Raw genomic sequence first — 20,579 nt, 5'->3', positions numbered from 1 at the left:
TGGGCTACACTCCAATGAATGCATCCGATGAAGTGAGCTGTAGCTCACGAAAGCTTATGCTCAAATAAATTTGTTAGTCTCTAAGGTGCCACAAGTACTCCTGTTCTTTTTGCGGATACAGACTAACAGGGCTGCTACACTGAAATCTGACAAGTGATTGAATCTTGGGCTGGGGAAGGAATGGGGGGAAGGGCTAATGAAGCTGCAGCTCGAGACAGCAGCCATTCACACCTTCTACTGCTTTGGCTTGCTGCGGGGAGGATTTCATGAGAAGCCCCTGCACCAAACTCATCTATTCAGGCTTTGTGCCTGGGGAAGAAATTTCTTTTCTGGTCCTTTCCGTCTCTTATGCTTTTTTCTCCATGTTGCAGTCTGAAGGAAAGAGTGAAATTCTCCCCTTTGCCGAGGGGGCAGCAGAAGATTTATTCACCACTTAGGTGTCATTGAAACTCTCAAACTAGGATTTAGTGGTGCAGCCTGCATGGCACTTGGAGGAAGGGGAACACAGGATGTAGGAAGGAAGAGTTTTGAGGAAGCACCGGGAGGTCAGTCTGTTTGCAGGTGGCTTGCTTGCTTGGTGCAGTTGCAGCATCTCTGTAAATAGTTCTCTTCAATAAAGAGCCAGTTTAATTTTAGAAACATGGAGGCCGCTCATGTTATTACCCAGCATTCAGTACATGAAACACACAGGTCTTGTATTGGCCCTCCGCACAGTGTGAATTTTACCCAGATAGAAGACAAAGTTAAAAAGGCCCGGAGAAGGGTGACAAAAATAACTAGCTGTATAATGGGACTTTCACATTAGAAGAGATTGCAGAGACTAGGATTACGTTTGCTCGTGGGTCAATTTTAGGGCAATAGCATGACTGTTCTCTCCCTGGGAGAGGAGACTGTGCTCTGTTCTCGTGTTCTGCTGCTTCAGAACCTTATTCTCAATGAATTTTACGTTAATATTTCATAGACTGAAGAGCTAAAAGTCCTCTCAAAGCTACTGCATACAGACCAATCACATTATTTGAGGTTTAAGCAGTCTCTTTTTCAGATCCCCTTTAAATTCAAAACCTAAATGATTTCCAAGGAGATTGTTACCAGATGTGCAAACAAAGTTGCTTACAATAGGAAAGTCCAGGATATCGAGGAAATATATTTGTGTAAAGCTGAGCTCAGTTCTTTCACTGAATGAAATATTTAAAGAGTGGGATTGGATTCGGAATTATTCATTAAAAAGGGGATGGGGGAGGGAAAGGCTTCTGGAAACCACAGACTCAATCCTTAGTTGCACTGAGTTTACCCTTGATGCAGCTAAGGGAAGACGTGGGGGGGAAAAGGATCTCTTATGCCCCTTTGCTGTTCCTCTAAGCCTGGGTAGGTTGAGGCCTGAAATGGCTCCCAGCATTACTTAGAGCAGCTTCAAAGGTGCTCTAAATTATACCTCCAGCAGCTAGGCACTGTAACAGCTGAGTATGTTGTCTGCCTTGCGTCACCTCTCCCATCCCTAATAAACACCCTTCCTATCCATGGCATGCCACTTATTCTAAAGGGAGCTGGCTGTATCAGCTTTGCACCACCCAAATATTCCTCTCTGATGGGTGAAACCTTAGCTGCGCCTTTAGGGTGGCAGTAAAGAGTGCTTTGTGCTGTTGAGCCAAAGGTCAGACCCTCTGTAGAATATTGCTCATATGTTGCACCTTCTAGACCAGGGGTGGGCAAACTTTTTGGCCTGAGGTCCACATCAGGGTTCCGAAACTGTATGGAGGGCCGGGTAGGGAAGGCTGTGCCTCCCCGAACAGCCTGGCCACCGCCCCCTATCCACCTCCTTCCACTTCCCGCCCCCTGACTGCCCCCCTCAGAACCTCCCACCCATCCAACTCCCCCTGCTCCTTGTCCTCTGAGTGCCCCCTCCCGGGACCCCACTCCCTATCCAATCCAATTCCCCCCCGCTCCCTGTCCCCTGACTGCTCCGACCCCTATCCACACTTCCGGCCTCCCGGGACTCCTGCACCTATCCAACCCACCCTGTCCCCTGACCGCCCCCCAAACCTCTGCCCCATCCCTTTTGTCCAACCCCCTTGCTCCCTGTTCTCTTACCATGCTGCTCAGAGCAGCAGGACTGGCAGCCGCACTGCCTGGCCGGAGCCAGCCATGCAGTGGCGCTGCCCAGCAGGAGCTCGCAGCCCCGCCACCCAGAGTGCTAGCTGGATGGCGAACTGAGGCTGCAGGGGATGGGGACAACAGGGGAGGGGCTGGAGGCTAGCCTCCCCAGCTGGGAGCTCAAGAGCCAGGCAGGACGGGCCGGCGGGCAGTAGTTTGTCCACTTCTGTTCTAGAACATGAGGAGTGAGAGCTCCCTTGTGGGGAAAAATTAGGAGCTAGAATGGGGATTAAAATTGTAGTTGAGGTCAGAAGGTAGCATCTACAAGGACTGGTAGCTGCATGCTCTGTGTAGTTCTTTGGCCAGGCTGAGAGGTGGCACCGACTTGTGGGAAAATCTCATCCTCAATTGGGTTTGTCTTCATACTGATTTTGATTCATAAATAGGATAAATGGAAGAGTTACTGAAGTAGATGGTTTCGCTATAAGTGACGCGACAGAACTGGAAGAGCTGTGTCACAAGAGTAAGACTGAAGCCCTGTGGGAATCTGATTACAGACTGAATATGACACACACTAGAAACTTATTTAAAATGAAGCTGCCATGGCTTAAATTGTTTAGACCGCTTTAATATTGCTGGTGCTAATTTGTGCAAAGGTGTTTAACCCTAATGTCCATAATTGGTCATTTAAGAAAGTAAGCGATAAAATGATAAATAAAATATGTCTGGATTCATTTCATTAGGTTTGTTTAAAGAAGAAACAATTATGGATCATTTTCTTTCTAGGGAAAAAGAAACAGTGGTTTCAGAGAATGTTACTTCGGGAGCCAAAAGCACTGCAAATTAACTAAGCTTTGTCCAGCTGTGGGCTACACCTTCAGATTAGCAGCTCAGAATGACATAGGCACTAGGTAAGTTACTTCTTATCGATGTTATCTCTGCTGTGGCAAAGGCATTCAAAAGACAACTCTAAATGACAGTATCTACTGAGAGGCTGCTAGTTTTTTCCCCCTTTGGGCTCCCTATTAAATGGCTAAAGTTTTATTACTCTACAAATAGTGCTCTTAGAATAGATCCTCTGAGAACTTTCACTCACCTCACAGGGAACTGACTTGAAGTTTTCAGACTGATGAAATGGATCTAAGAGGAGGATCTTTGGAGGTGTTAAAGGATGTTTTGTGGCCTGTTTCTTATACCAAAAGAACACACATCTGTTATGTAAAATTCCCACTAAGGATCTTGGAGAACCAAAAAAAGCAACAAGCCTGTGGAAGTTGAGTTACAGATTTTGAAAATAATCCTACTTTTTTTTAAAGTGATGTTCCTTTGTCTTCTTTCAGCACTACAGCAAAGTTTGTACTCACTTCCTCCTTTGGCAAGCCTTAGGTGGCTAAGCCAGCAGGAGAGTAAAACAAATGGAATAGCACATAGGGGCCAGAGTGGGCTAACACTGCTCAAGGGGATTTTAGCAAGGTGGGTCCTGATTCTCCATTCCCTCACACCTGGAGTTAAGTTCAGGACTGTGGGAATCGGTGGAAGCTCTGGCTAATGGGTTTTGCAAGATCAGGGAGCTGCTAGAAACCATTGGACAGAAGAAGTTACAACAGCTAGAATGCCAGAGTATACACAATTGTTTTCCTGTGTGGGGATTTTAGCTGCCACATACAAACTCATTGGAGGAAGGGGGATATTCACTGAAGAAGTTAAAATAATTTTTGAAGCTTACAAAAATACTTATTTTAAAAATAATTAGTCCCTTTTCATTGTTTCGTGACTTGGAATGTTTAGTTGAGCGGGGAAATAAAAGAATGAAGGAAAAAATAGATACCCAGAGAGATACATGTGGGTTTTTCTGAGGAAAACTCTGCCATTCTAAAAGTCCTGAAAATGCAGTTCCTAGCCTTATATGGTTTAATAAAGCAGCTCTGTTAATGTATATGTCTTCTTCCTCTACAAATCATTGGCCTTTATTTCTCAACAGTTTACACATGGATTCCCTTATGCACATACCCCGAGGGATCATCTTTTCTCTGTGAAACACCCCCTCTCTTGTCAGCAGAAGTGTAATATAAATGAGAGGGAACTGCTAACAGAGCATTGTCCATGAAGGGTGCTCAATTTTGGAATGCGTCCTCCCCATCTCTGGTTTGCCAGAGCCTAGATTTGTTAATCTTCTGGACATGTTCCAAAACCCAATTTTTCTCACATTATTGAGATGGGAGTGGGCCGAGGGTTGGGGCAGTTATATTCATGGTCAGTCCTTTTCTATTATAACTCTTTTAGTGGAGAAGCTCTAATGCCTTCATACTTTGGAGCAAGGGCTTGAAAATTAGCAGGGAGGGGGTGAGGCTCAGAGAATTGCCATTTGCTGTCCCCGTGAAAATCCACCGATAATTGTCTAGAAGTAGCTATGCGCACTTACTCAACGGAGACTTGTTAGAAGCTAATTGCAAAATTATCCAAACATTCCATCTCCATTGAGCATGTTCTACCCCCGACAGAGCTCTGTTCAACCCTTGAGAGCCTACTGAGCATACTCTATCCTGGGGCTAAGCAGGACTATTCCTACAGTTGTTCCTTAGCATGAGCCTGCTGTGGAACTGAGAGCAGATAGACGGTCTCTCCCATGCTCTAACTGATCCCCTTGCTGGAACCCAGGTAGCATGGAAGAAAAGGAAGGAGCCTGACTCAGGGATTATCTTCATGTACAGGGCTACAGCAGCATATCTGTAGCACTTCAATGAAGACACTCCTATGCCAACAGGAAAGCTGCTCCCATTGGTGTAGTTAATCCCCCTCCCCAAGAGGTAGCTATGTTGATGGGAGAAGCTCTTCTGTCGATGTGGCACTGTGTACATGGAGGGTTAGGTCAATATAACTACATCACTTGGGGGTGTGGATTTTTCACACCCTTGAGCAATGTAGTTGTACCAATATAGGTCTGTAGTGTAGACCTGGGTTAGGAACAGAGGGGGTTGGAGAGGAACAGGCTAGCAGGGGACAGACCCATGGAACAGAAGCTGGTGGGGATAAGAGCAGAAGGGGAGTGGAACAAGAGAAGAGGGAAATAGAAGCTGGAGGGACAGCAAAACAAGGGGACAGATTTGTCAAGGATATATGAGAGGGGACAGGCGCAGAAGGGTTTGTATTTACCAGAACACACTTCCCTCCAGATCAGAAAGAGAACCCTCATTTCCTGAGTACTAACATTAGTCTGTTCTCAGCAAATATCTCTGAAACCTACTCTCCCAGTATGCATCTCATCCTCTTCTAATGGCTGGCCCACCCAGAGGTTAACAGACATCTACTACTCACAGTTATTCTGTTAGCTCAAGTGGCAGAGGTCTATTTTAATCAAAAGGTTCAAACCCTGCTAAGGAACTATGTCAATATGGGACCACATAAAGAAATTTCTGTTTTTTTTTTTGTTTGTAATTTTCTCAGTTTTTAAAAAGCACACAAAAATAGAAAATCTTAAGATTGCAAAATCAAGCACACAAAAATTAAGAAATGCTAGAACTAAGGTTGCCTGTGCATGAGACGGTCTTTAATTACATCATCACACATTGTACTTTCCACACGATGCCTGACTTATTCATTGCAGAGGATAGACCATATCCTGGGGATGAATCAGGGTTGTGTAGTGAATGAGGCTTTTGTCTGCAGGATCCCTGCCTCATTTGTTGCAGAAGTTGGAAGATGTGTAGCAAATTCAGCATGGGGATGCGAGAAGAGAACCCTGGTCTCATTATTAAGGCAGTCAAATGTTGTTCTGGAGAATTGGATTCTAGCTCTGCCTTTTGCCAGAGAGTTTCCATGTGATGCTAAGTCAGTCAGTTATTTAAACCAGAATTTCATAGGTGGCTAATAACTGTGCATTCCTGATTTTCTGTGGTCCTATATTGCGTCACCTGGGGCCAGATTTGCGGAAGTGCTGAGTCTTCACAACTCCCACTGAAGTACATAGGAGCTGCGCTTTGAACCCAAAATTAGTGGACACTTGACACTTGTAGCTTTATTCACCCTTGTGCTTCAGTTCCCATTTTTAAAATGGGGTTAATAATACCTTCCTACCTCACAGGGGAGATAAATTAGTTTATGTTTTTGAAGCACTCTGATGGTGATGAGATCCATAAAAATATCTGTGATGAAATTAATAATTCGCTGTTTACTGTGGGGGTTTGAATGGAGTGTAGTATGTCATAGGGGCAACACACTGGACAATGAGGAGAAAACAAATATTGACTAACTGCTCACTGAGAGAGCACCATCCTTACTTCGTGCACTGAATGAGCCAGAGGTTCTGTAGAAATAAATGCATGCGAACATGTCCTTAAAGATTGTGTTATTATGCATGTGGGCAAGGGGTCTGAATTAATGTTGCACAGGTATTCTTAATTCTGGCATTCCCTAGCTTTTGAGCGCTTGACTTTGCAGTCTGAATGTCCTTTTACTGTAATATTTTTGTATGCGATTATATATAATTTATATGCCTATATGTTCTAACAATATATTTCTATACCAATATATGCAAACAGTGCAGTTTGGAAAAAAAATTGTGATATCTTCTCTCTGTTCCTGTACAGTGGGTACAGCCAGGAAGTGGTGTGCTACACATCAGGTAATATTCCTCAGACTCCTTCTGCACCAAGATTGGTTCGAGCAGGTGTCACGTGGATCACATTGCAGTGGAATAAGGCAGAAGGATGTACATCAGAAGAAGTGATTTCCTACACCCTGGAAATTCAGGAGGAAGATAATGTAAGTTCTGTGTTAGTATTATTATAAAGTGAATAGCGTGGACCAAATCTCTTCTCACTTGTACAGGTGCAACCCCACTGAAGAGACTATGCCCTGTATTATTGAGAACATTTCTGTTCCAATATTTACATAGTTACTGTACAAGATCTCACTGAAATCTCCTCAAAAGAAGGATGAGTTTAAAAAAAAAATAAAAATAAAATACTAAATACAAAGCAAAGGCCAGTGTCTGAATTTAGGGGATATTTCCTGGGGTGCATCACCAAAATGAAAACCTTCTTTCAACCTTTCTTTATTCAAATAAATTCTGTGTTCCTAATTCCATTTAAAAAAACAGCTCTGTTACATTGGTGACTCACTAGAAACGGTTTATCATTGAGTAAGGGTGTGATCCTGAAAAGACCTGAGCCCTCCTGTGAAGTGCTGAGTGCCCTCAACTCCCATTGTAGTCAGGTGGAGATGGGGGCACTAGACATCTCGTGGAGTGCTCAACATTTTGCAGGTGTACATACATGAGTTGTATGACTTATGCAGCTGTTCATGTCTGAGTCACACACGTCTGAAAGGATAACTAAGATGACAGAGTTCTGCTTCGCATCAGAACACAGACCTTGTAGACTTAGCAAAGTCAGGTACAAGTCTGTAATGCAGAGTCGTGCAGAATCCCACTTAGAAATCCACAAGGAAAAAGTCATAGGATTTGGAGTAATTCATCCTTAAAACAATTCAATCTGCCACATTCTGCCTACGTCTATGTACGATACTTGCTTTCTGGAATAGACTGTCACTTGCATTTCTATTAAATATATTAAACTGTTAACCAAATTGCTTTCTTACATTGTTTTATAGCAAAATGGCACATGATTCAGCTCAATTAGGCACTCTACCCTTTTAGAAAATAATTACCATGATAATGGTAGATTACAGAAAAGAGAAACTTTTGGACTCCATACTGATACGATGAATTATAGTTGTGTTGTATGATACAAATGTAATCTATACATGCTGATGATGATATATACAAACTTGGTTTGTTCTTGATTCAAATTTTAGGATAGCGTGTTTCACCCAAAGTACACTGGAGAAGAGCTAACCTGTACTGTGAAAAATCTCAGAAGAAGCACACAATACAAATTTAGAGTAAGTTTGTTTCTTTCCTTTTTCTGTTGCAGGGCATTTTGAAACGATCTGCACAATGAGAACCCCTTAACCCTGAAAAACTAAGCTATCAAACACAAATCCTTCCTCTGATTAAAACCTGATAGGTGTGGAAAAAGTGTCTCCTTCCTTGACAGGCTTCTTTTCCAATGATGATAATGTTATAGCTAAAATGTTTTACATCAGGAACATGTTAATTGCATAGACTGTTTGAGGACACAGTCCTTTGTACCGCACAGTTTTTTTTTTTTGTTTTTTGTTTTTTTTCCACCAAATGCATCCGAAGAAGTGAGCTGTAGCTCACGAAAGCTTATGCTCTAATAAATTTGTTAGTCTCTAAGGTGCCACAAGTACTCCTTTTCTTTTTGCGAATACAGACTAACATGGCTGCTACTCTGAAACCTGTCATTACCCTGTAGGTTTCACTTTATGCACATAGAGGAGGTGCTGGGTTAAGGGCTTGTACAGCAGGGGTACTGCTGGAAGACCTCCTCCGAGGACAAGGTGTCAACATGTAACAGCATGACTTAAGGCTCCAGTGGTCCTTGTGGTGCATTTCATTCAGCTGTTGGTAACTCCCTCAGGTGGCCAATCTGCCCTGGTTATAGAAACTGGGACAGAGAAACACTCTTTTTGGAAACCAGACAGGAACACTGAAACAGATCCTGAAAACAGGGACATTCCCAGCACTCAAGGAGACAGGTTCACCCAACATATGGAAAATGAAGCTTTCCCATCTATTAAGTGTGAATTTCCGATTGTCTAACAAGTTTATATTTAATGTCCTATATTTTCTTCTTCTAGTGATTGTGCTCCCTAAGATATGTTTTTATAACTCTTATAAAAATATATCTTTTAACTTGTAACAAAATTCAGAAGTCTGTCTCGTTAATACAGCACTTTGAAGACGTCAAGCACAATACAAGTGCTGAGTGTTATTTACTAATAAAAATGCACAAGATTACTAGGTCTGATTTTATGGAAGAAGAGTGTTAAATATCTGCTCGCTAACATAACAGTCCAGGCTGTCAGGTCTTTGAAAAGCCCATGCCTGTAAATTTATCATTTCTCCACAAGGTGGCATTACTCCATGCACTTTTTATTGCAAGTACTGTATATTGTGTGGAAAGAGGCTATTACCTCTAAAATTCATATCCACTGGGCTTCCAGCACATAACCATTATTTTACAGAGTAAATATCTGAAGACAGCCCCGTTTAATTTTTGTATGAATATTGTAAACTTAAAAGAGGGTAAAATTTCTTTCATCTCAAGAACATGCACTACAATGTCAGTGTGTCAAAGATGAAGCAAAAAGTTTTGCACGAAGAGGATTGCTTCAGGCATTAAAGACAAGTTTAAATAATATCTCTCAATGTCACATAAGAATATTAAATTACATGAACTTTAGAGTCAGGATGCTGTGGATGAACTGCCATAATATTGTGCTCTTGAGTTTACCATGGTTTGTGCTGCTGCTTGTCCCTAGATAAGTAAAAAGGATGGCTGTAGTTTTTCCTGTAGCTTTAGTTTAGCAAGTTGCTTTTATACTGAAACTAGGCTTTTCAAGGCTGGACTGACAGTGCAGTGATAACACAACCCAATACTGCATGATGGGTCTGAGACAAATGTTGATGTTGGTCCCTTCCTTGTAAGCAGACTGGGCAGCATACTTAGCTCTGGGCAGGTCTTACATAAGAACAGTCAGATCAATGGTCCATCTAGCTCAGTATCCTGTCTTCTGACAGTGGCCAGTGCCAGGTGCTTCAGAGGAAATGAATAGAACAGGCAATCATTGAGCTATCCATCTCCTGTCATCCACTCCTAGCTTCTGGCAAGCGGAGGCTAGGGATACTCAGAGCATAGCGTTGCATCCCTGACTATCCTGGCTAATAGCCATTGATGGACCTATCCTCCATGAACTTATCTAGTTCTTTTTTTGAACCCTGTTGTAGTCTTGGCCTTCACAACATCCTCTGTTAACGAGTTCCTCAGATTGACTGTGTGTTCTGTGAAGTAGTATTTCCTTTTGTTTGTTTTAAACTTGCTGTCTATTAATTGGATGACCCTTAGTTCTTCTGTTATATGAAAGAGTAAACAGTTCCTTATTCACTTTCTCCACACCAGTTAAGATTTTATAGATCTCTATCATATCCCCTCTAAGTCATCTCATTTTCAAGCTGATAAGTCCCAGTTTTTTTTAATTTCTCCTCATACAGAAGCTGTTCTATACCCCAAACACTTTTGTTGCCCTTATCTGTCTTTTTTGAGATGGGCCATCCAGATCAGCATGCCATATTCAAGATGTGGGTGTACGATGGATTTATATAGTGGGATTATGATATTTTCGGTCTTATTATCTATCACTTTCCTAATTGTTCCTAACATTGTTAGCTTTTTTGACTGCCGCTGCACATTGAGGGGATGTTTTCAGAGAACTAGCCACAATGATTCCACAAACTCTTCTTGAGTGGTAACACCTAATTGAGACCCCATCACTTTGTATGTATAGTTGAGATTATGTTTTCCAATGTGCATTACTTTGCATTTATCAACATTGAATTTCATCTGCCATTTTGTTGCCCAATTTTGTGAGATCCCTTTGTAACTCTTCACTGTCTGCTTTGGACATAACTATCTTGAGTGATTTTGTATCATCTGCAAATTTTGTCACCTCACTGTTTATCCCTTTTCCCAGAACATTTATGAATATGTTGAACAGCCCTATCCCCAGCACAGATCCCTGGGGGACACCACTATTTACCTCTCTCCATTTTGAAAACTGACCATTTATTCTTACCCTTCGTTTCCTATCTTCTAACCAGTTACCAATCCATGAGAGAACCTTCCCTCTTATCCCATTACTGCCTACTTTGCCTAAGAACCTTTGGTGAAGGATCTAGTCAAAGGCTTTCTGAAAGTCTAAGTACACTATATCCACTGGATCACCCTTGTCCACATATTTGTTGACCCCCTCAAAGAATTCTAATAGATTGGTGAGGCATGATTTCCCTTTACAAAAGTCATGTTGACTCTTCCCCAACAAATAGTGTTCATCTATGTGTCTTATAATTCTGTTCTTTACTGTATTTTCAACCAATTTGCCGGGTACTTAACTTAGGCTAACTGGCCTGTAATTGCCAGGATCACATCATCTGGAGCCTTTTTAAAAAATTGGCGTCACGTTAGCTATCCTCCAGTCATCTGGTACAGAAGACGATTTAAATGATAGGTTACACATCACAGTTAGTAGTTCTGCAATTTCACATTTGAGTTCCATTGGGTAAATACCATCTGGTCCTGGGAACTTTACTGTTTAATTTATCAATTTGTTCCAAAATGTCCTCTAATGATACTGCAACTGGGGACAATTCCTCAGATTTGTCACCTAAAAAGAATGGCTCAGCTTTGGGAATCTCCCTCATATCCTCTGCAATGAAGACCAGTGCAAAGAATCATTTAGTTTCTCCGCAATGGCCGTATCTTCCTTGAGTGCTCCTTTAGTACCTCTTTCGTCCAGTGGCTCCACTGATTGTTTAGCAGCTTCCTGCTTCTGATGTACTTCAAAAAGTATTTGAAGAGCAGCTAGCCAAAAAGATGCAAAAACAGCAAAAAAATTTTTGCCTGCCTAATTATACTTGACTTTCCAGAGTTTATGCTCCTTTCTATTTTTCTCAGTAGGATTTGACTTCCAATTTTTAAAAGGATGCCTTTTTGCCTCTAATTGCCTCTTTTACTCTGTTTAGCAATGATGGCCCCTTTTTGGTGGTCTTACTATGTTTTTTAATTTGGGATGTACATTTAATTTGAGGCTCTCTGGTGTTTTTAAATAGTTTCCATGTAGCTTGCAGGCATTTCACTTTTGGGATTGTACCTTTTAATTTCCCTTTAACTATCTTCCTCATTTTTGTATAGTTACCCTTTCTGAAGTTAAGTGCTGTTGTGATGGGCTTCTTTGGTGTTTTCCTTTCCACAAAGTTGTTAAAATTTTATTATATTATGGTTACTATTACTAAGCAGTTCATCTATTTAGCTCTTGGACCAAATCCCGTGCTCCACTGAGAGGTAAGTCAAGAATATCCTCTCCTCCTGTGGATTTCAGGACTAGCTGTTCAAGAACTTACATCAGTTTCTAGTAACACACACACCCCCTCACTGCCATCTGACCTGCAGGGGGTAATATTAATTGGCTATGCAGGGAGACCCATCCATCTTTTTACCCTCAGCAGAGAGGATCTTTGTAATCCAAGTCCTTTGATGGAAGATATGATTGAAAGGGAAGTTATCAGGAGATTAGCTGACGATCCCCGTGACGGGGTTAGGACACACCACCACTGCGCCTCTCACTGGCACATCTGGGAACTAGCTCTGTCCGTTGCAGAGCACCCTCTGCCGGTTGTTTCCCATCTGTCTCTCGCCGTCTGTTGGCATCCAGACCCGTGGTGCTTCCTGCTCGGTGATGTCCACTTCAGGACTCTGCCCTCCAGCAGTGCCCACTGCTCCGGTCTCACCCCTTTCCAGGGGTTTGGTGTTATCAGCAGTCCACAATCTGCACCTGCTGTAGTAGCCAGCTGCAGCCTCCGAGTCTAGCCCCTTGTCGCAGGGACCAGCCACAGCCTGGATCAGGCCACGCTCCTCTTCAGCCAGGTGTAGCACAAGGGGGAAGGGGCGGACTCAGGCCCACCCGCTACTCTGGGTCCCGACCCAGGGACCCTGTAGCAGCAGCCTCTCTGCCCTCCATCTCTCCCCTTGCCCTGCTATTGTCCCTGGGCTGCTTCCCCTTCGGCCCTATGCACCTGCCTGGCCCTTGGTAGCTAGGCCAGCAGCCTGGGGTTTTTCTTGGCTGGAGCTCCCCAGTACTGCTCTGTCCAGGGTGCTACCTTTCAGCTCAGGAGCCAGTTCTCTTCCCTTGACCACCAGGGAGAGATTGTCATGCTCTTTACTAGGCAGCCTTTATATAGGGCCTAAGCCGGCCCTGGTTGGCTACCTCTCCCCCTGCCCTGATTGGCTCTCCCCAGGCCCTCTCTGATTGGTTGCAGGTCTGCGCAGCCTCTCTGGCCTGGTTCAGCCCTTCTTCTCAGGGGTGGGGCACCACCCCACCACACTCCCAGGTAGAAAAACTTGCTCGTTTGTATTTATAATTAGTATTTGTCATAGTTGATTCAATATTCAATTCCTGTGCAACATATTTAGAGCCGAATCCTGAAGTCTTTACTCAGTCTAGCAAAATTCCCACTGACATCACTCGCAGATTTTCCTGAGTTCCATATTTGGAACCATATTTGGCCTATAGAGCGTATACTTCAGATACATCTTTTGTGCTTCAATAAGTGCAGATTAACATATGTTAGATGTCCCTGTAACTCTTCTCATGTATTTGCTGCTGTGTGTTCTGTGTTTGTACAGCACATGGGGTCCTAGTCCATAACTTAGGCTCCTAAGCACTATGGTAATACTGTACAAATAACAGTAATACATTCTAAAGCTACCATTATTTACCTTCTCTGTGGATAAATAACAATGGATTGCCATGTGACACTTGCTTTAAAAAAGACATTAAGAATTTTCTTACCTTAATTTACTGCAACACAGTACTGGTGGGGCCAGAGAAAAACTCAGAAGGGACTTACTAATGAAATAATTTTATGATCAGTTACCTATTGTTAGAATCATACACAATTTGCTGTGACTTGATAGTGCTGTCTATTTTAATAAACAATATTTGTATGGACTATATTAGATTAATTCATGCAAAGCTGCCAGAAAAGAGAACTGAATAGTTACATTAGTTGTGTTTTTGTTTCAGCTGATTGCTTCTAATGTGGAAGGAAAGAGTTGTCCAAGTGAAATTTTGGTCTGCACAACAAGCCCAGACAGGCCGGGACCTCCTTCCAGACCAGTTATTAAAGGGTCAATAACATCTCATGGCTTCAGTGTTAAATGGGGTAAGCTAATCCATTCAGTTTGCTGTAACACAGTTTTCTTATGGCATAACATAAATTAAGTGTAAACAAAACCTATGCGAATGGGCACTTAGGCTCAGATTTCACATGCTGCTTCTCAGTCCAGAGGTGAATCTGTTCAGAAAGTTAGATAAGCATTTGATCATTCTAAGAGATGCCCGAGACCTGTGGTGAAAAGCTGTGACTTTTTCATAATCAGACAGCTCAAAAATATTTTTAAGACATTTATAAAGTGAAAGCATAGTGGTTCAGCTATCTTCCCTCCCCCCAACTCACACACACACTCAATCCTTTGAGACAATTCACTGATTCCCTATTGTACTGTATGTCAAGTTCAGGCTTCGTCTTTGCTTTCGAGGGCCTGTATCATGTATATCCTGCCCAACCTATCTGCTCTACCAATGATGTTAGTCTCAATACCCCTCACAAATATCTCTTTGGACTGTGGACACACTCCGCCGACTACATGCTCTTAGAGCATTTGTTTGGGGACACACACAATTGACTGTATAAAAACTCTTTCTACAAAACCGACTTCTATAAATTGGACCTAATTTCGTAGTGTAGACATACCCTTAATCTTCTTCTATGCTCACTTAATGCTTTCCTGCCTACCAAGCTTCCTCCGTCAGATCCCTCCTAAAAACTTACTTCTGCTGTCTTGCCTATGAGAAGTGAAACGGACAAGAAAGGTTAAACAAATAATGTAATGCAACAGCTTAGGCACATCCACGCCTCGGCAGTCTTCTTAATGTCACCATTGTTCTCCCTCTCAACTTCCCCCACACCTCAGTTAGTCTGTTCATGATCCTTTCTGGGCATGTCAAGTTGCACATAGAATGTAAGCTCGTTGAGACAGGAACCATGTCTTCGGTGAGCTGACTATGTAACATGTTTATGATCAGCCAGTGATGATGATAAAGGATTCCAGACATCAGTTTTGAAAACCAGACTCCCTGAAATCACAGCTTTGCATAAACAGTAAAAATACATTCCAATAAGCTGTTAAAGCTCCTGATTCCACTCAAGTAGCAAGAGCAGAATATTTGAGTCCAAGTATGCGGTATGGTTAACAAATCAACAGTGTATTCTAAGATTCAAAGTTGTCTGGAAATGATCTGTAGATTGAGAGTGGATCCTAAAATCATTATCTTTAGAATTATGAATACCACATTTGGCAGCATCTAATAATTTTTATCATGACCTTTAGTCTTGTTGATTCAGTCAGACAGCAGCTATTTGCGGTAAATATCCTCCATAAATTCCGTTTTGGGTTATTTGTGCCCTAATTAATCTGTTACACTATGGATAGTCCACTAGGATAAAATCTGCAAGGTGCTGATCAGAGAGCCTTCTGCACCATGCAGCATTAGGTCTTTATGCTGTAATTAGTGCATCTGACAAGTCTTTTCTTATTTGATATATGTGTGATTTTGTAAGATCAAAATCAGTCAGTGTATTCTTTATTTTCTTGTAGATTCCATTTTTCAAATCTAATTTAGTAATAAAAGTGTTGCTCATTTTTCAGATTCTCCACAAGATAATGGCGGTTCAGAAATCCTAAAATACCTATTGGAGATTTCTGAAGGAAATTCTGAAGGTAAAATTGACAAGAATCTATCTATTCCAATACATTGTGGTTATACGTATTCTACAGTTAAAAAACCTGGCTTTTTCAGCTATTAATATTTTTAAAATTAATAATGTAATAACAATAATACAAGAAACAATTGTATCAAATATCATAGATGGTATTATTACATAAACAGTTTAGTCTGGCATCTTTTCCGTACCCTTTATTAATTTTATCAAACATTAAATATAAAAACAAGTTTCATATTAAAATGTAAATTGAAAAAAAAAATCTCTGGCCTAGGCTATATCTGTACTACAGGCTTCTCTCTGCTTGGCTATGTCAGTCAGAGAGAGGTGCAAAGAAGTGTGATCTCTGACTGACCCAGGTGTGGAAGCAGACATCCCTAGTATTCACTTTGTAGAATATTATTACTACCAATATAATAATAATAATATTATTATATTGTGTTTCTGTGCACCTTTTTCCTAAGACTTCAAACTTTAATGAATTAAGCACCCACTGCTTAAAGTGGGCGGGATGTGGGGTGCAGGCAGCCGCAAGGGGTTGCAGACCTGGAAAAAAAGGAAACAAATCAAGCCAGGTTTCAGAGTAGCAGCCGTGTTAGTCTGTATTCACAAAAAGAAAAGGAGTACTTGTGGCACCTTAGAGACTAACAATTTTTTTTCCTCCTTTCCCCCCCCGCTGCTGGTGATGGCTTATCTTAAGTGATCACTCTCCTTACAGTGTGTATGATAAACCCATTGTTTCATGTTCTCTGTGTGTGTATATAAATCTCCCCTCTGTTTTTTCCACCAAATGCATCCGATGAAGTGAGCTGTAAATCAAGCCAGGTTGCTGAAGGGTGCGCATTACCAACTATCTTACTAAAGCTGCTGCTCCCAGATTGTGATAGGACCCCACACACACTTTTTTCAGACCATTTTAAGCACTGCAAACATCCATGTGATGTAGGTGGTATTATACAAATTTTACTGATAGGAAAACTAAACAACAGAGGTAAAATGACTTATCAAAGGCTACCCCACAATCCAGTGACTGGAGTATTTTGACTGTGTCCCCTTTTCAATGGAAAATAAAGTATTCTTTAAGTAGAACCAGATTGTGGCTGCTCCTCACATAGGTGCTATGGGGAAGATATGAAGGAAGAAGTAAGTGGCCATTGCTTCTCTTTGCACCACATGTAAGAGCCAGCCACAGTTGCTGATCTGTAGCCTTAAAGTGCTACCTGTCCTGGCCTGCAGGTTGGATTATGATGACACTGACTACCTGGATTGTTTTTGTTTGTTTTGAAGTTGTTCGTGTTTTTACGTTTCCCTGTCCCTTTCTGTAGGACAGTGGAATTTAAGGTTCCAGGACTATACTTAGTTTGATTTTTAAAAGATTTCTTTTAGCAATAATAATATCGTCATTAATCGTGTATGAACATTTTATTTTCACAAAAAAGGGTTCAAGTATTTGTATAAAACCATGTTAAAGATTTTCTTTCTCGTATATAACTTCCTTGAAGAACAGTAGCCATGTACGAGAGAGTGTGTGTGGTGTGCACATTGTTTTCAAAGCAAACTTGAATGAGTTCATTTAATTTTACAGCAAATCAATGGGAAGTGGCATATAGTGGATCTGCTACAGAATATACCTGTACTCACTTGAAACCAGGCACTTTGTATAAACTCCGGGCATGCTGTATCAGCACTGGTGGACACAGTCAGGTAAGAATAGCTTAACATGGAGAACTATCATTTTTGTATTTTCCAGAGCTTCACCTAGCTCTACATTTTAGTTTTTCTTAGTTTTTACAATTAGTTTGCTAGTATTTCTGCTTTAAATAATAGATGTACTTGGCTAAAATTGTAGTATTATTGATACAGTAAAAACTTCACTGATTTCTATTAATGCTGCTGTGCAAATTACTTCATTTTGAAAGGTGCTGCTATCTTTGTGCATGCAAAATCTGGGCCTTGTAGTTTAGCAAAATGCAAATTAATGAGGTTCTACTTCATATTGAAAAAATCCTAAGTATTCATGTATTATTAAGGCCAGAAGGGGCTTTTATGATGATCTACTCCAGCCTCCTGCATAACACGGGCCATAGAATTTCACCTAGTAATTTGTGTGCACAGCTATTATATTTTTATGCTTTCTGTGTAGTTGTTCATAGTTTGCCATTGTGTTCAGACAGCTCCCTATTTCAGTTTACTATTTAGTAAATATATTTAGCAAATTATAAATGAAAAAACATTATGGATTCCTCAGTTTGACTGGCTGCTGTTTGGATCTTGCATGTGTGTTTGTGACTGACTGGATCCATGTGGAGTCAGATGCTCTGGAATGTAGTGTACTGTTGCACTGTGTTCATTTCTCTACATAATAACACTAACAAAGACCCTGATCGTGAACACTTTACTTACTGAAAACTCCCTTTGACTTCAATAGGCCTACTCATTTGCATAAAGTTAAGCATCTGGTTAAGTATTTGAAAGATCGAGGTGATATTGTTCCTACAGTAGAGAGCTGCACAAACTAGTGGATGCAAGTGACTCTTCTCCTCAAGGATGCATATGAACGATCCAAACCTTATTAGCTATCTTTTTGTGCTATAGGCCCCCTCTGGAACTTAGGCTCCCAAGGCACTTTTAAAAGTATTGCCCTTAGGTTCAAGGACAACATTTGAGTGCATAGTATACCTAAGATGAAGTGCTTTTTCAGGGATCAACCATGGGAAGTATAGGGGGAAAAGGAAAATAGTATTTTTGAACTGAATGTTATCAAGAAGAGGTCCTTGCAGCTGTTACTGATGTACTACTATGAAAAAATCATATTTTAAGTTTAAGGCCAGAAGGGGCTATTAGATCATCTAATCTGACCATCTGTATATCACAGGCCATTAAATGTTCACACAATTACCCTGGGTTGTGCTTGACTAAAGCATAATTGTGTTAGGCTAAAGCATATCTTTCAGAAAGACATCCAGTCTTGATTTGAAGACATCAAGAGAAGGAAAATGTACCTCTTCACTTGATAGTTTGTTGCAATGGTTAATCACCATCATAGTTTAAAAAAAAAAAAAAAAAGCCTGATTTCTCATTTGAATTTGTCTAACTTCAGCTTCCAATTATTGGTTCCTCTTATGCCTTCCTCTGCTGTATTAAAGAGACTTTTAGTACTCAGTATTCTTGAAAGCTCATTTGTACACAGTATTCTTGAGGGTCATGAAAAATACAGTAAAAGGTAAAAAATCCTTTACTAAAATATTCACAAATACCAGTGAAAACAGTATATAAATGATGCTAATAAAATTGTGTCAATAATACTTATATTAATGAAATGTTAACTAACCACTTGATAGTCTCTGATCATACATTTTTCTCACTGTTTCTTTTTTGTCTGGCAAAATAGTATTTTTTTAGAAATGTCTTTTTTGTGAAGATCATGACTCACATCGTTGTCCCCGGTTTGTAGATGAGTTTTCAGCAGAATTACTAATCTTAGGTCCTATTCTTTTCCAGTGTTCTGAAAGTTTACCTGTCCGTACGCTTAGTGTTGCACCGGGTCACTGTCGGCCACCAAGAACGTTGGGGAAACCAAAACATAAAGAAGTTCAGCTACAGTGGGGTAAGTGATCAGTAGTTGCAGCCATTTTAATTTTCAGGCAGAAACCTGGTTTGAAACTATTTATCTGGACCAAAACTTGAGCCACCATTTAAAGAATGAATTTACTCTCAAGACCTAAAGACTAAGTAAGTTGCTATAAGTCAGTGAGAGACTTTTTATTGACTTCAGTGTGCTTTGTATCAGGCTCTTGGAAATTAATTGTCTTTATTTTTTCCTTTGAGTCTGATACTGCAGTCTGTTCCCACTGAAGTCAATTGGAAGTTCTGCCTATGTCCGTACTATAACAAAGTTTCTAACCATTGGCCTTTCATTGCAAAAACATCACATCACTTGAGATCCATTTTATTTCACTGCACTCTTAGCCACAATGTTCTACTGTTTCATTCAGAATTTCACACAGTAATTTATACTGAGCCAGAACACACTGAAAATATTAGGTGACTTTTTATTTTAAAATTTTTATTAAGGCAAAGGTGCAATAAAACAAATATACTAAGTTGACATGACCAGCATAGTTCTTATAAAAAGCAGTTCCTTGCCTGTTTAGTGAGAATGAAATAATAATTGAGACATTTCAGAAGGTCATTGCGTGGTGACGTCCCACTGTTAAATTATATGTTAGAAGCGTCTAAGACACTACTACACTCCGGATAGTCTGTCGCAACACCATTTCCATTTGACAAATGTATCTCAGGTCCAGCACGAAGTCTAAGTTGCACTCATGTTCCAGGTCTCACGTTGGTTTGTACTTTATAGCTGAGCACCACTTTGCAGAGTTCAGCACTGGGTAGCTTCAGTGGCAGATAATAGTATATTTCCTGAAGAGCCATTCAAAGGAGGTGAATAGCCAAAATAAAGGTACCACGGTATCAGTGAGCTGTTTAAAAAAAAATGAAGCTTATGGACTGTCCAAGTGATCCTTGCACATCCTTGCAATCCCCATGGATTTCGCCAAGGCAATTGAATTGCTCAGAGAATGCAGGACTGAGCCTTCCTCCCCATCTGTAAAATGGGGATAGTGATACTGACTTACCTTTTGTAAAGCGCTTTGAGATCTATGGATGAAAAACATTATGTAAGAGCTATGTATTATAATTATTTAACAGCTACTGAGTCCATCCCATTATTGGTCTGCACAAAACGGTGTGTATTGACAGCAAAATCAGCCCCACTGAGCTTTTGTGATATATTTCCTTATTTTAAGATTAGTTTAAAAAGTCACCATATGCTTATGTTTTCATTTAGCAATATTAGTGTAATTTTTCCTTGTATTGAAAGAATGTACAGTTACTGTTTCATGGTTTTCCATAAGATGGGAATGGGTGACAGGGGCTGGATTACATGATGATTACTTGTTCTGTTCATTCCCTTTGAAGCACCTGGCAATGGCCACTGTCA

General features: G+C 40.9%; 1 protein-coding gene across 1 annotated transcript in view; it reads left to right on the top strand.

Moving 5' to 3' along the window:
- Positions 1-20,579, top strand: part of FNDC3B (fibronectin type III domain containing 3B) — a 359,968-nt gene that overhangs the window by 260,917 nt on the left and 78,472 nt on the right. The window contains exons 12-18 of the mRNA XM_038417217.2: positions 2,878-3,002; positions 6,678-6,852; positions 7,906-7,992; positions 13,816-13,954; positions 15,501-15,572; positions 17,160-17,278; positions 19,076-19,181. Of these exons, the coding sequence (XP_038273145.1) occupies positions 2,878-3,002; positions 6,678-6,852; positions 7,906-7,992; positions 13,816-13,954; positions 15,501-15,572; positions 17,160-17,278; positions 19,076-19,181 (823 nt within the window). The remainder of the gene's footprint in view (positions 1-2,877; positions 3,003-6,677; positions 6,853-7,905; positions 7,993-13,815; positions 13,955-15,500; positions 15,573-17,159; positions 17,279-19,075; positions 19,182-20,579) is intronic.

The sequence above is a fragment of the Dermochelys coriacea genome, chromosome 9, assembly GCF_009764565.3.
Source record: "Dermochelys coriacea isolate rDerCor1 chromosome 9, rDerCor1.pri.v4, whole genome shotgun sequence".
Lineage (NCBI taxonomy): Eukaryota > Metazoa > Chordata > Testudines > Dermochelyidae > Dermochelys > Dermochelys coriacea.
The sequence above is the reverse complement of the archived record's forward strand: the minus strand, read 5'-3'. Positions and strand labels throughout refer to the sequence as shown.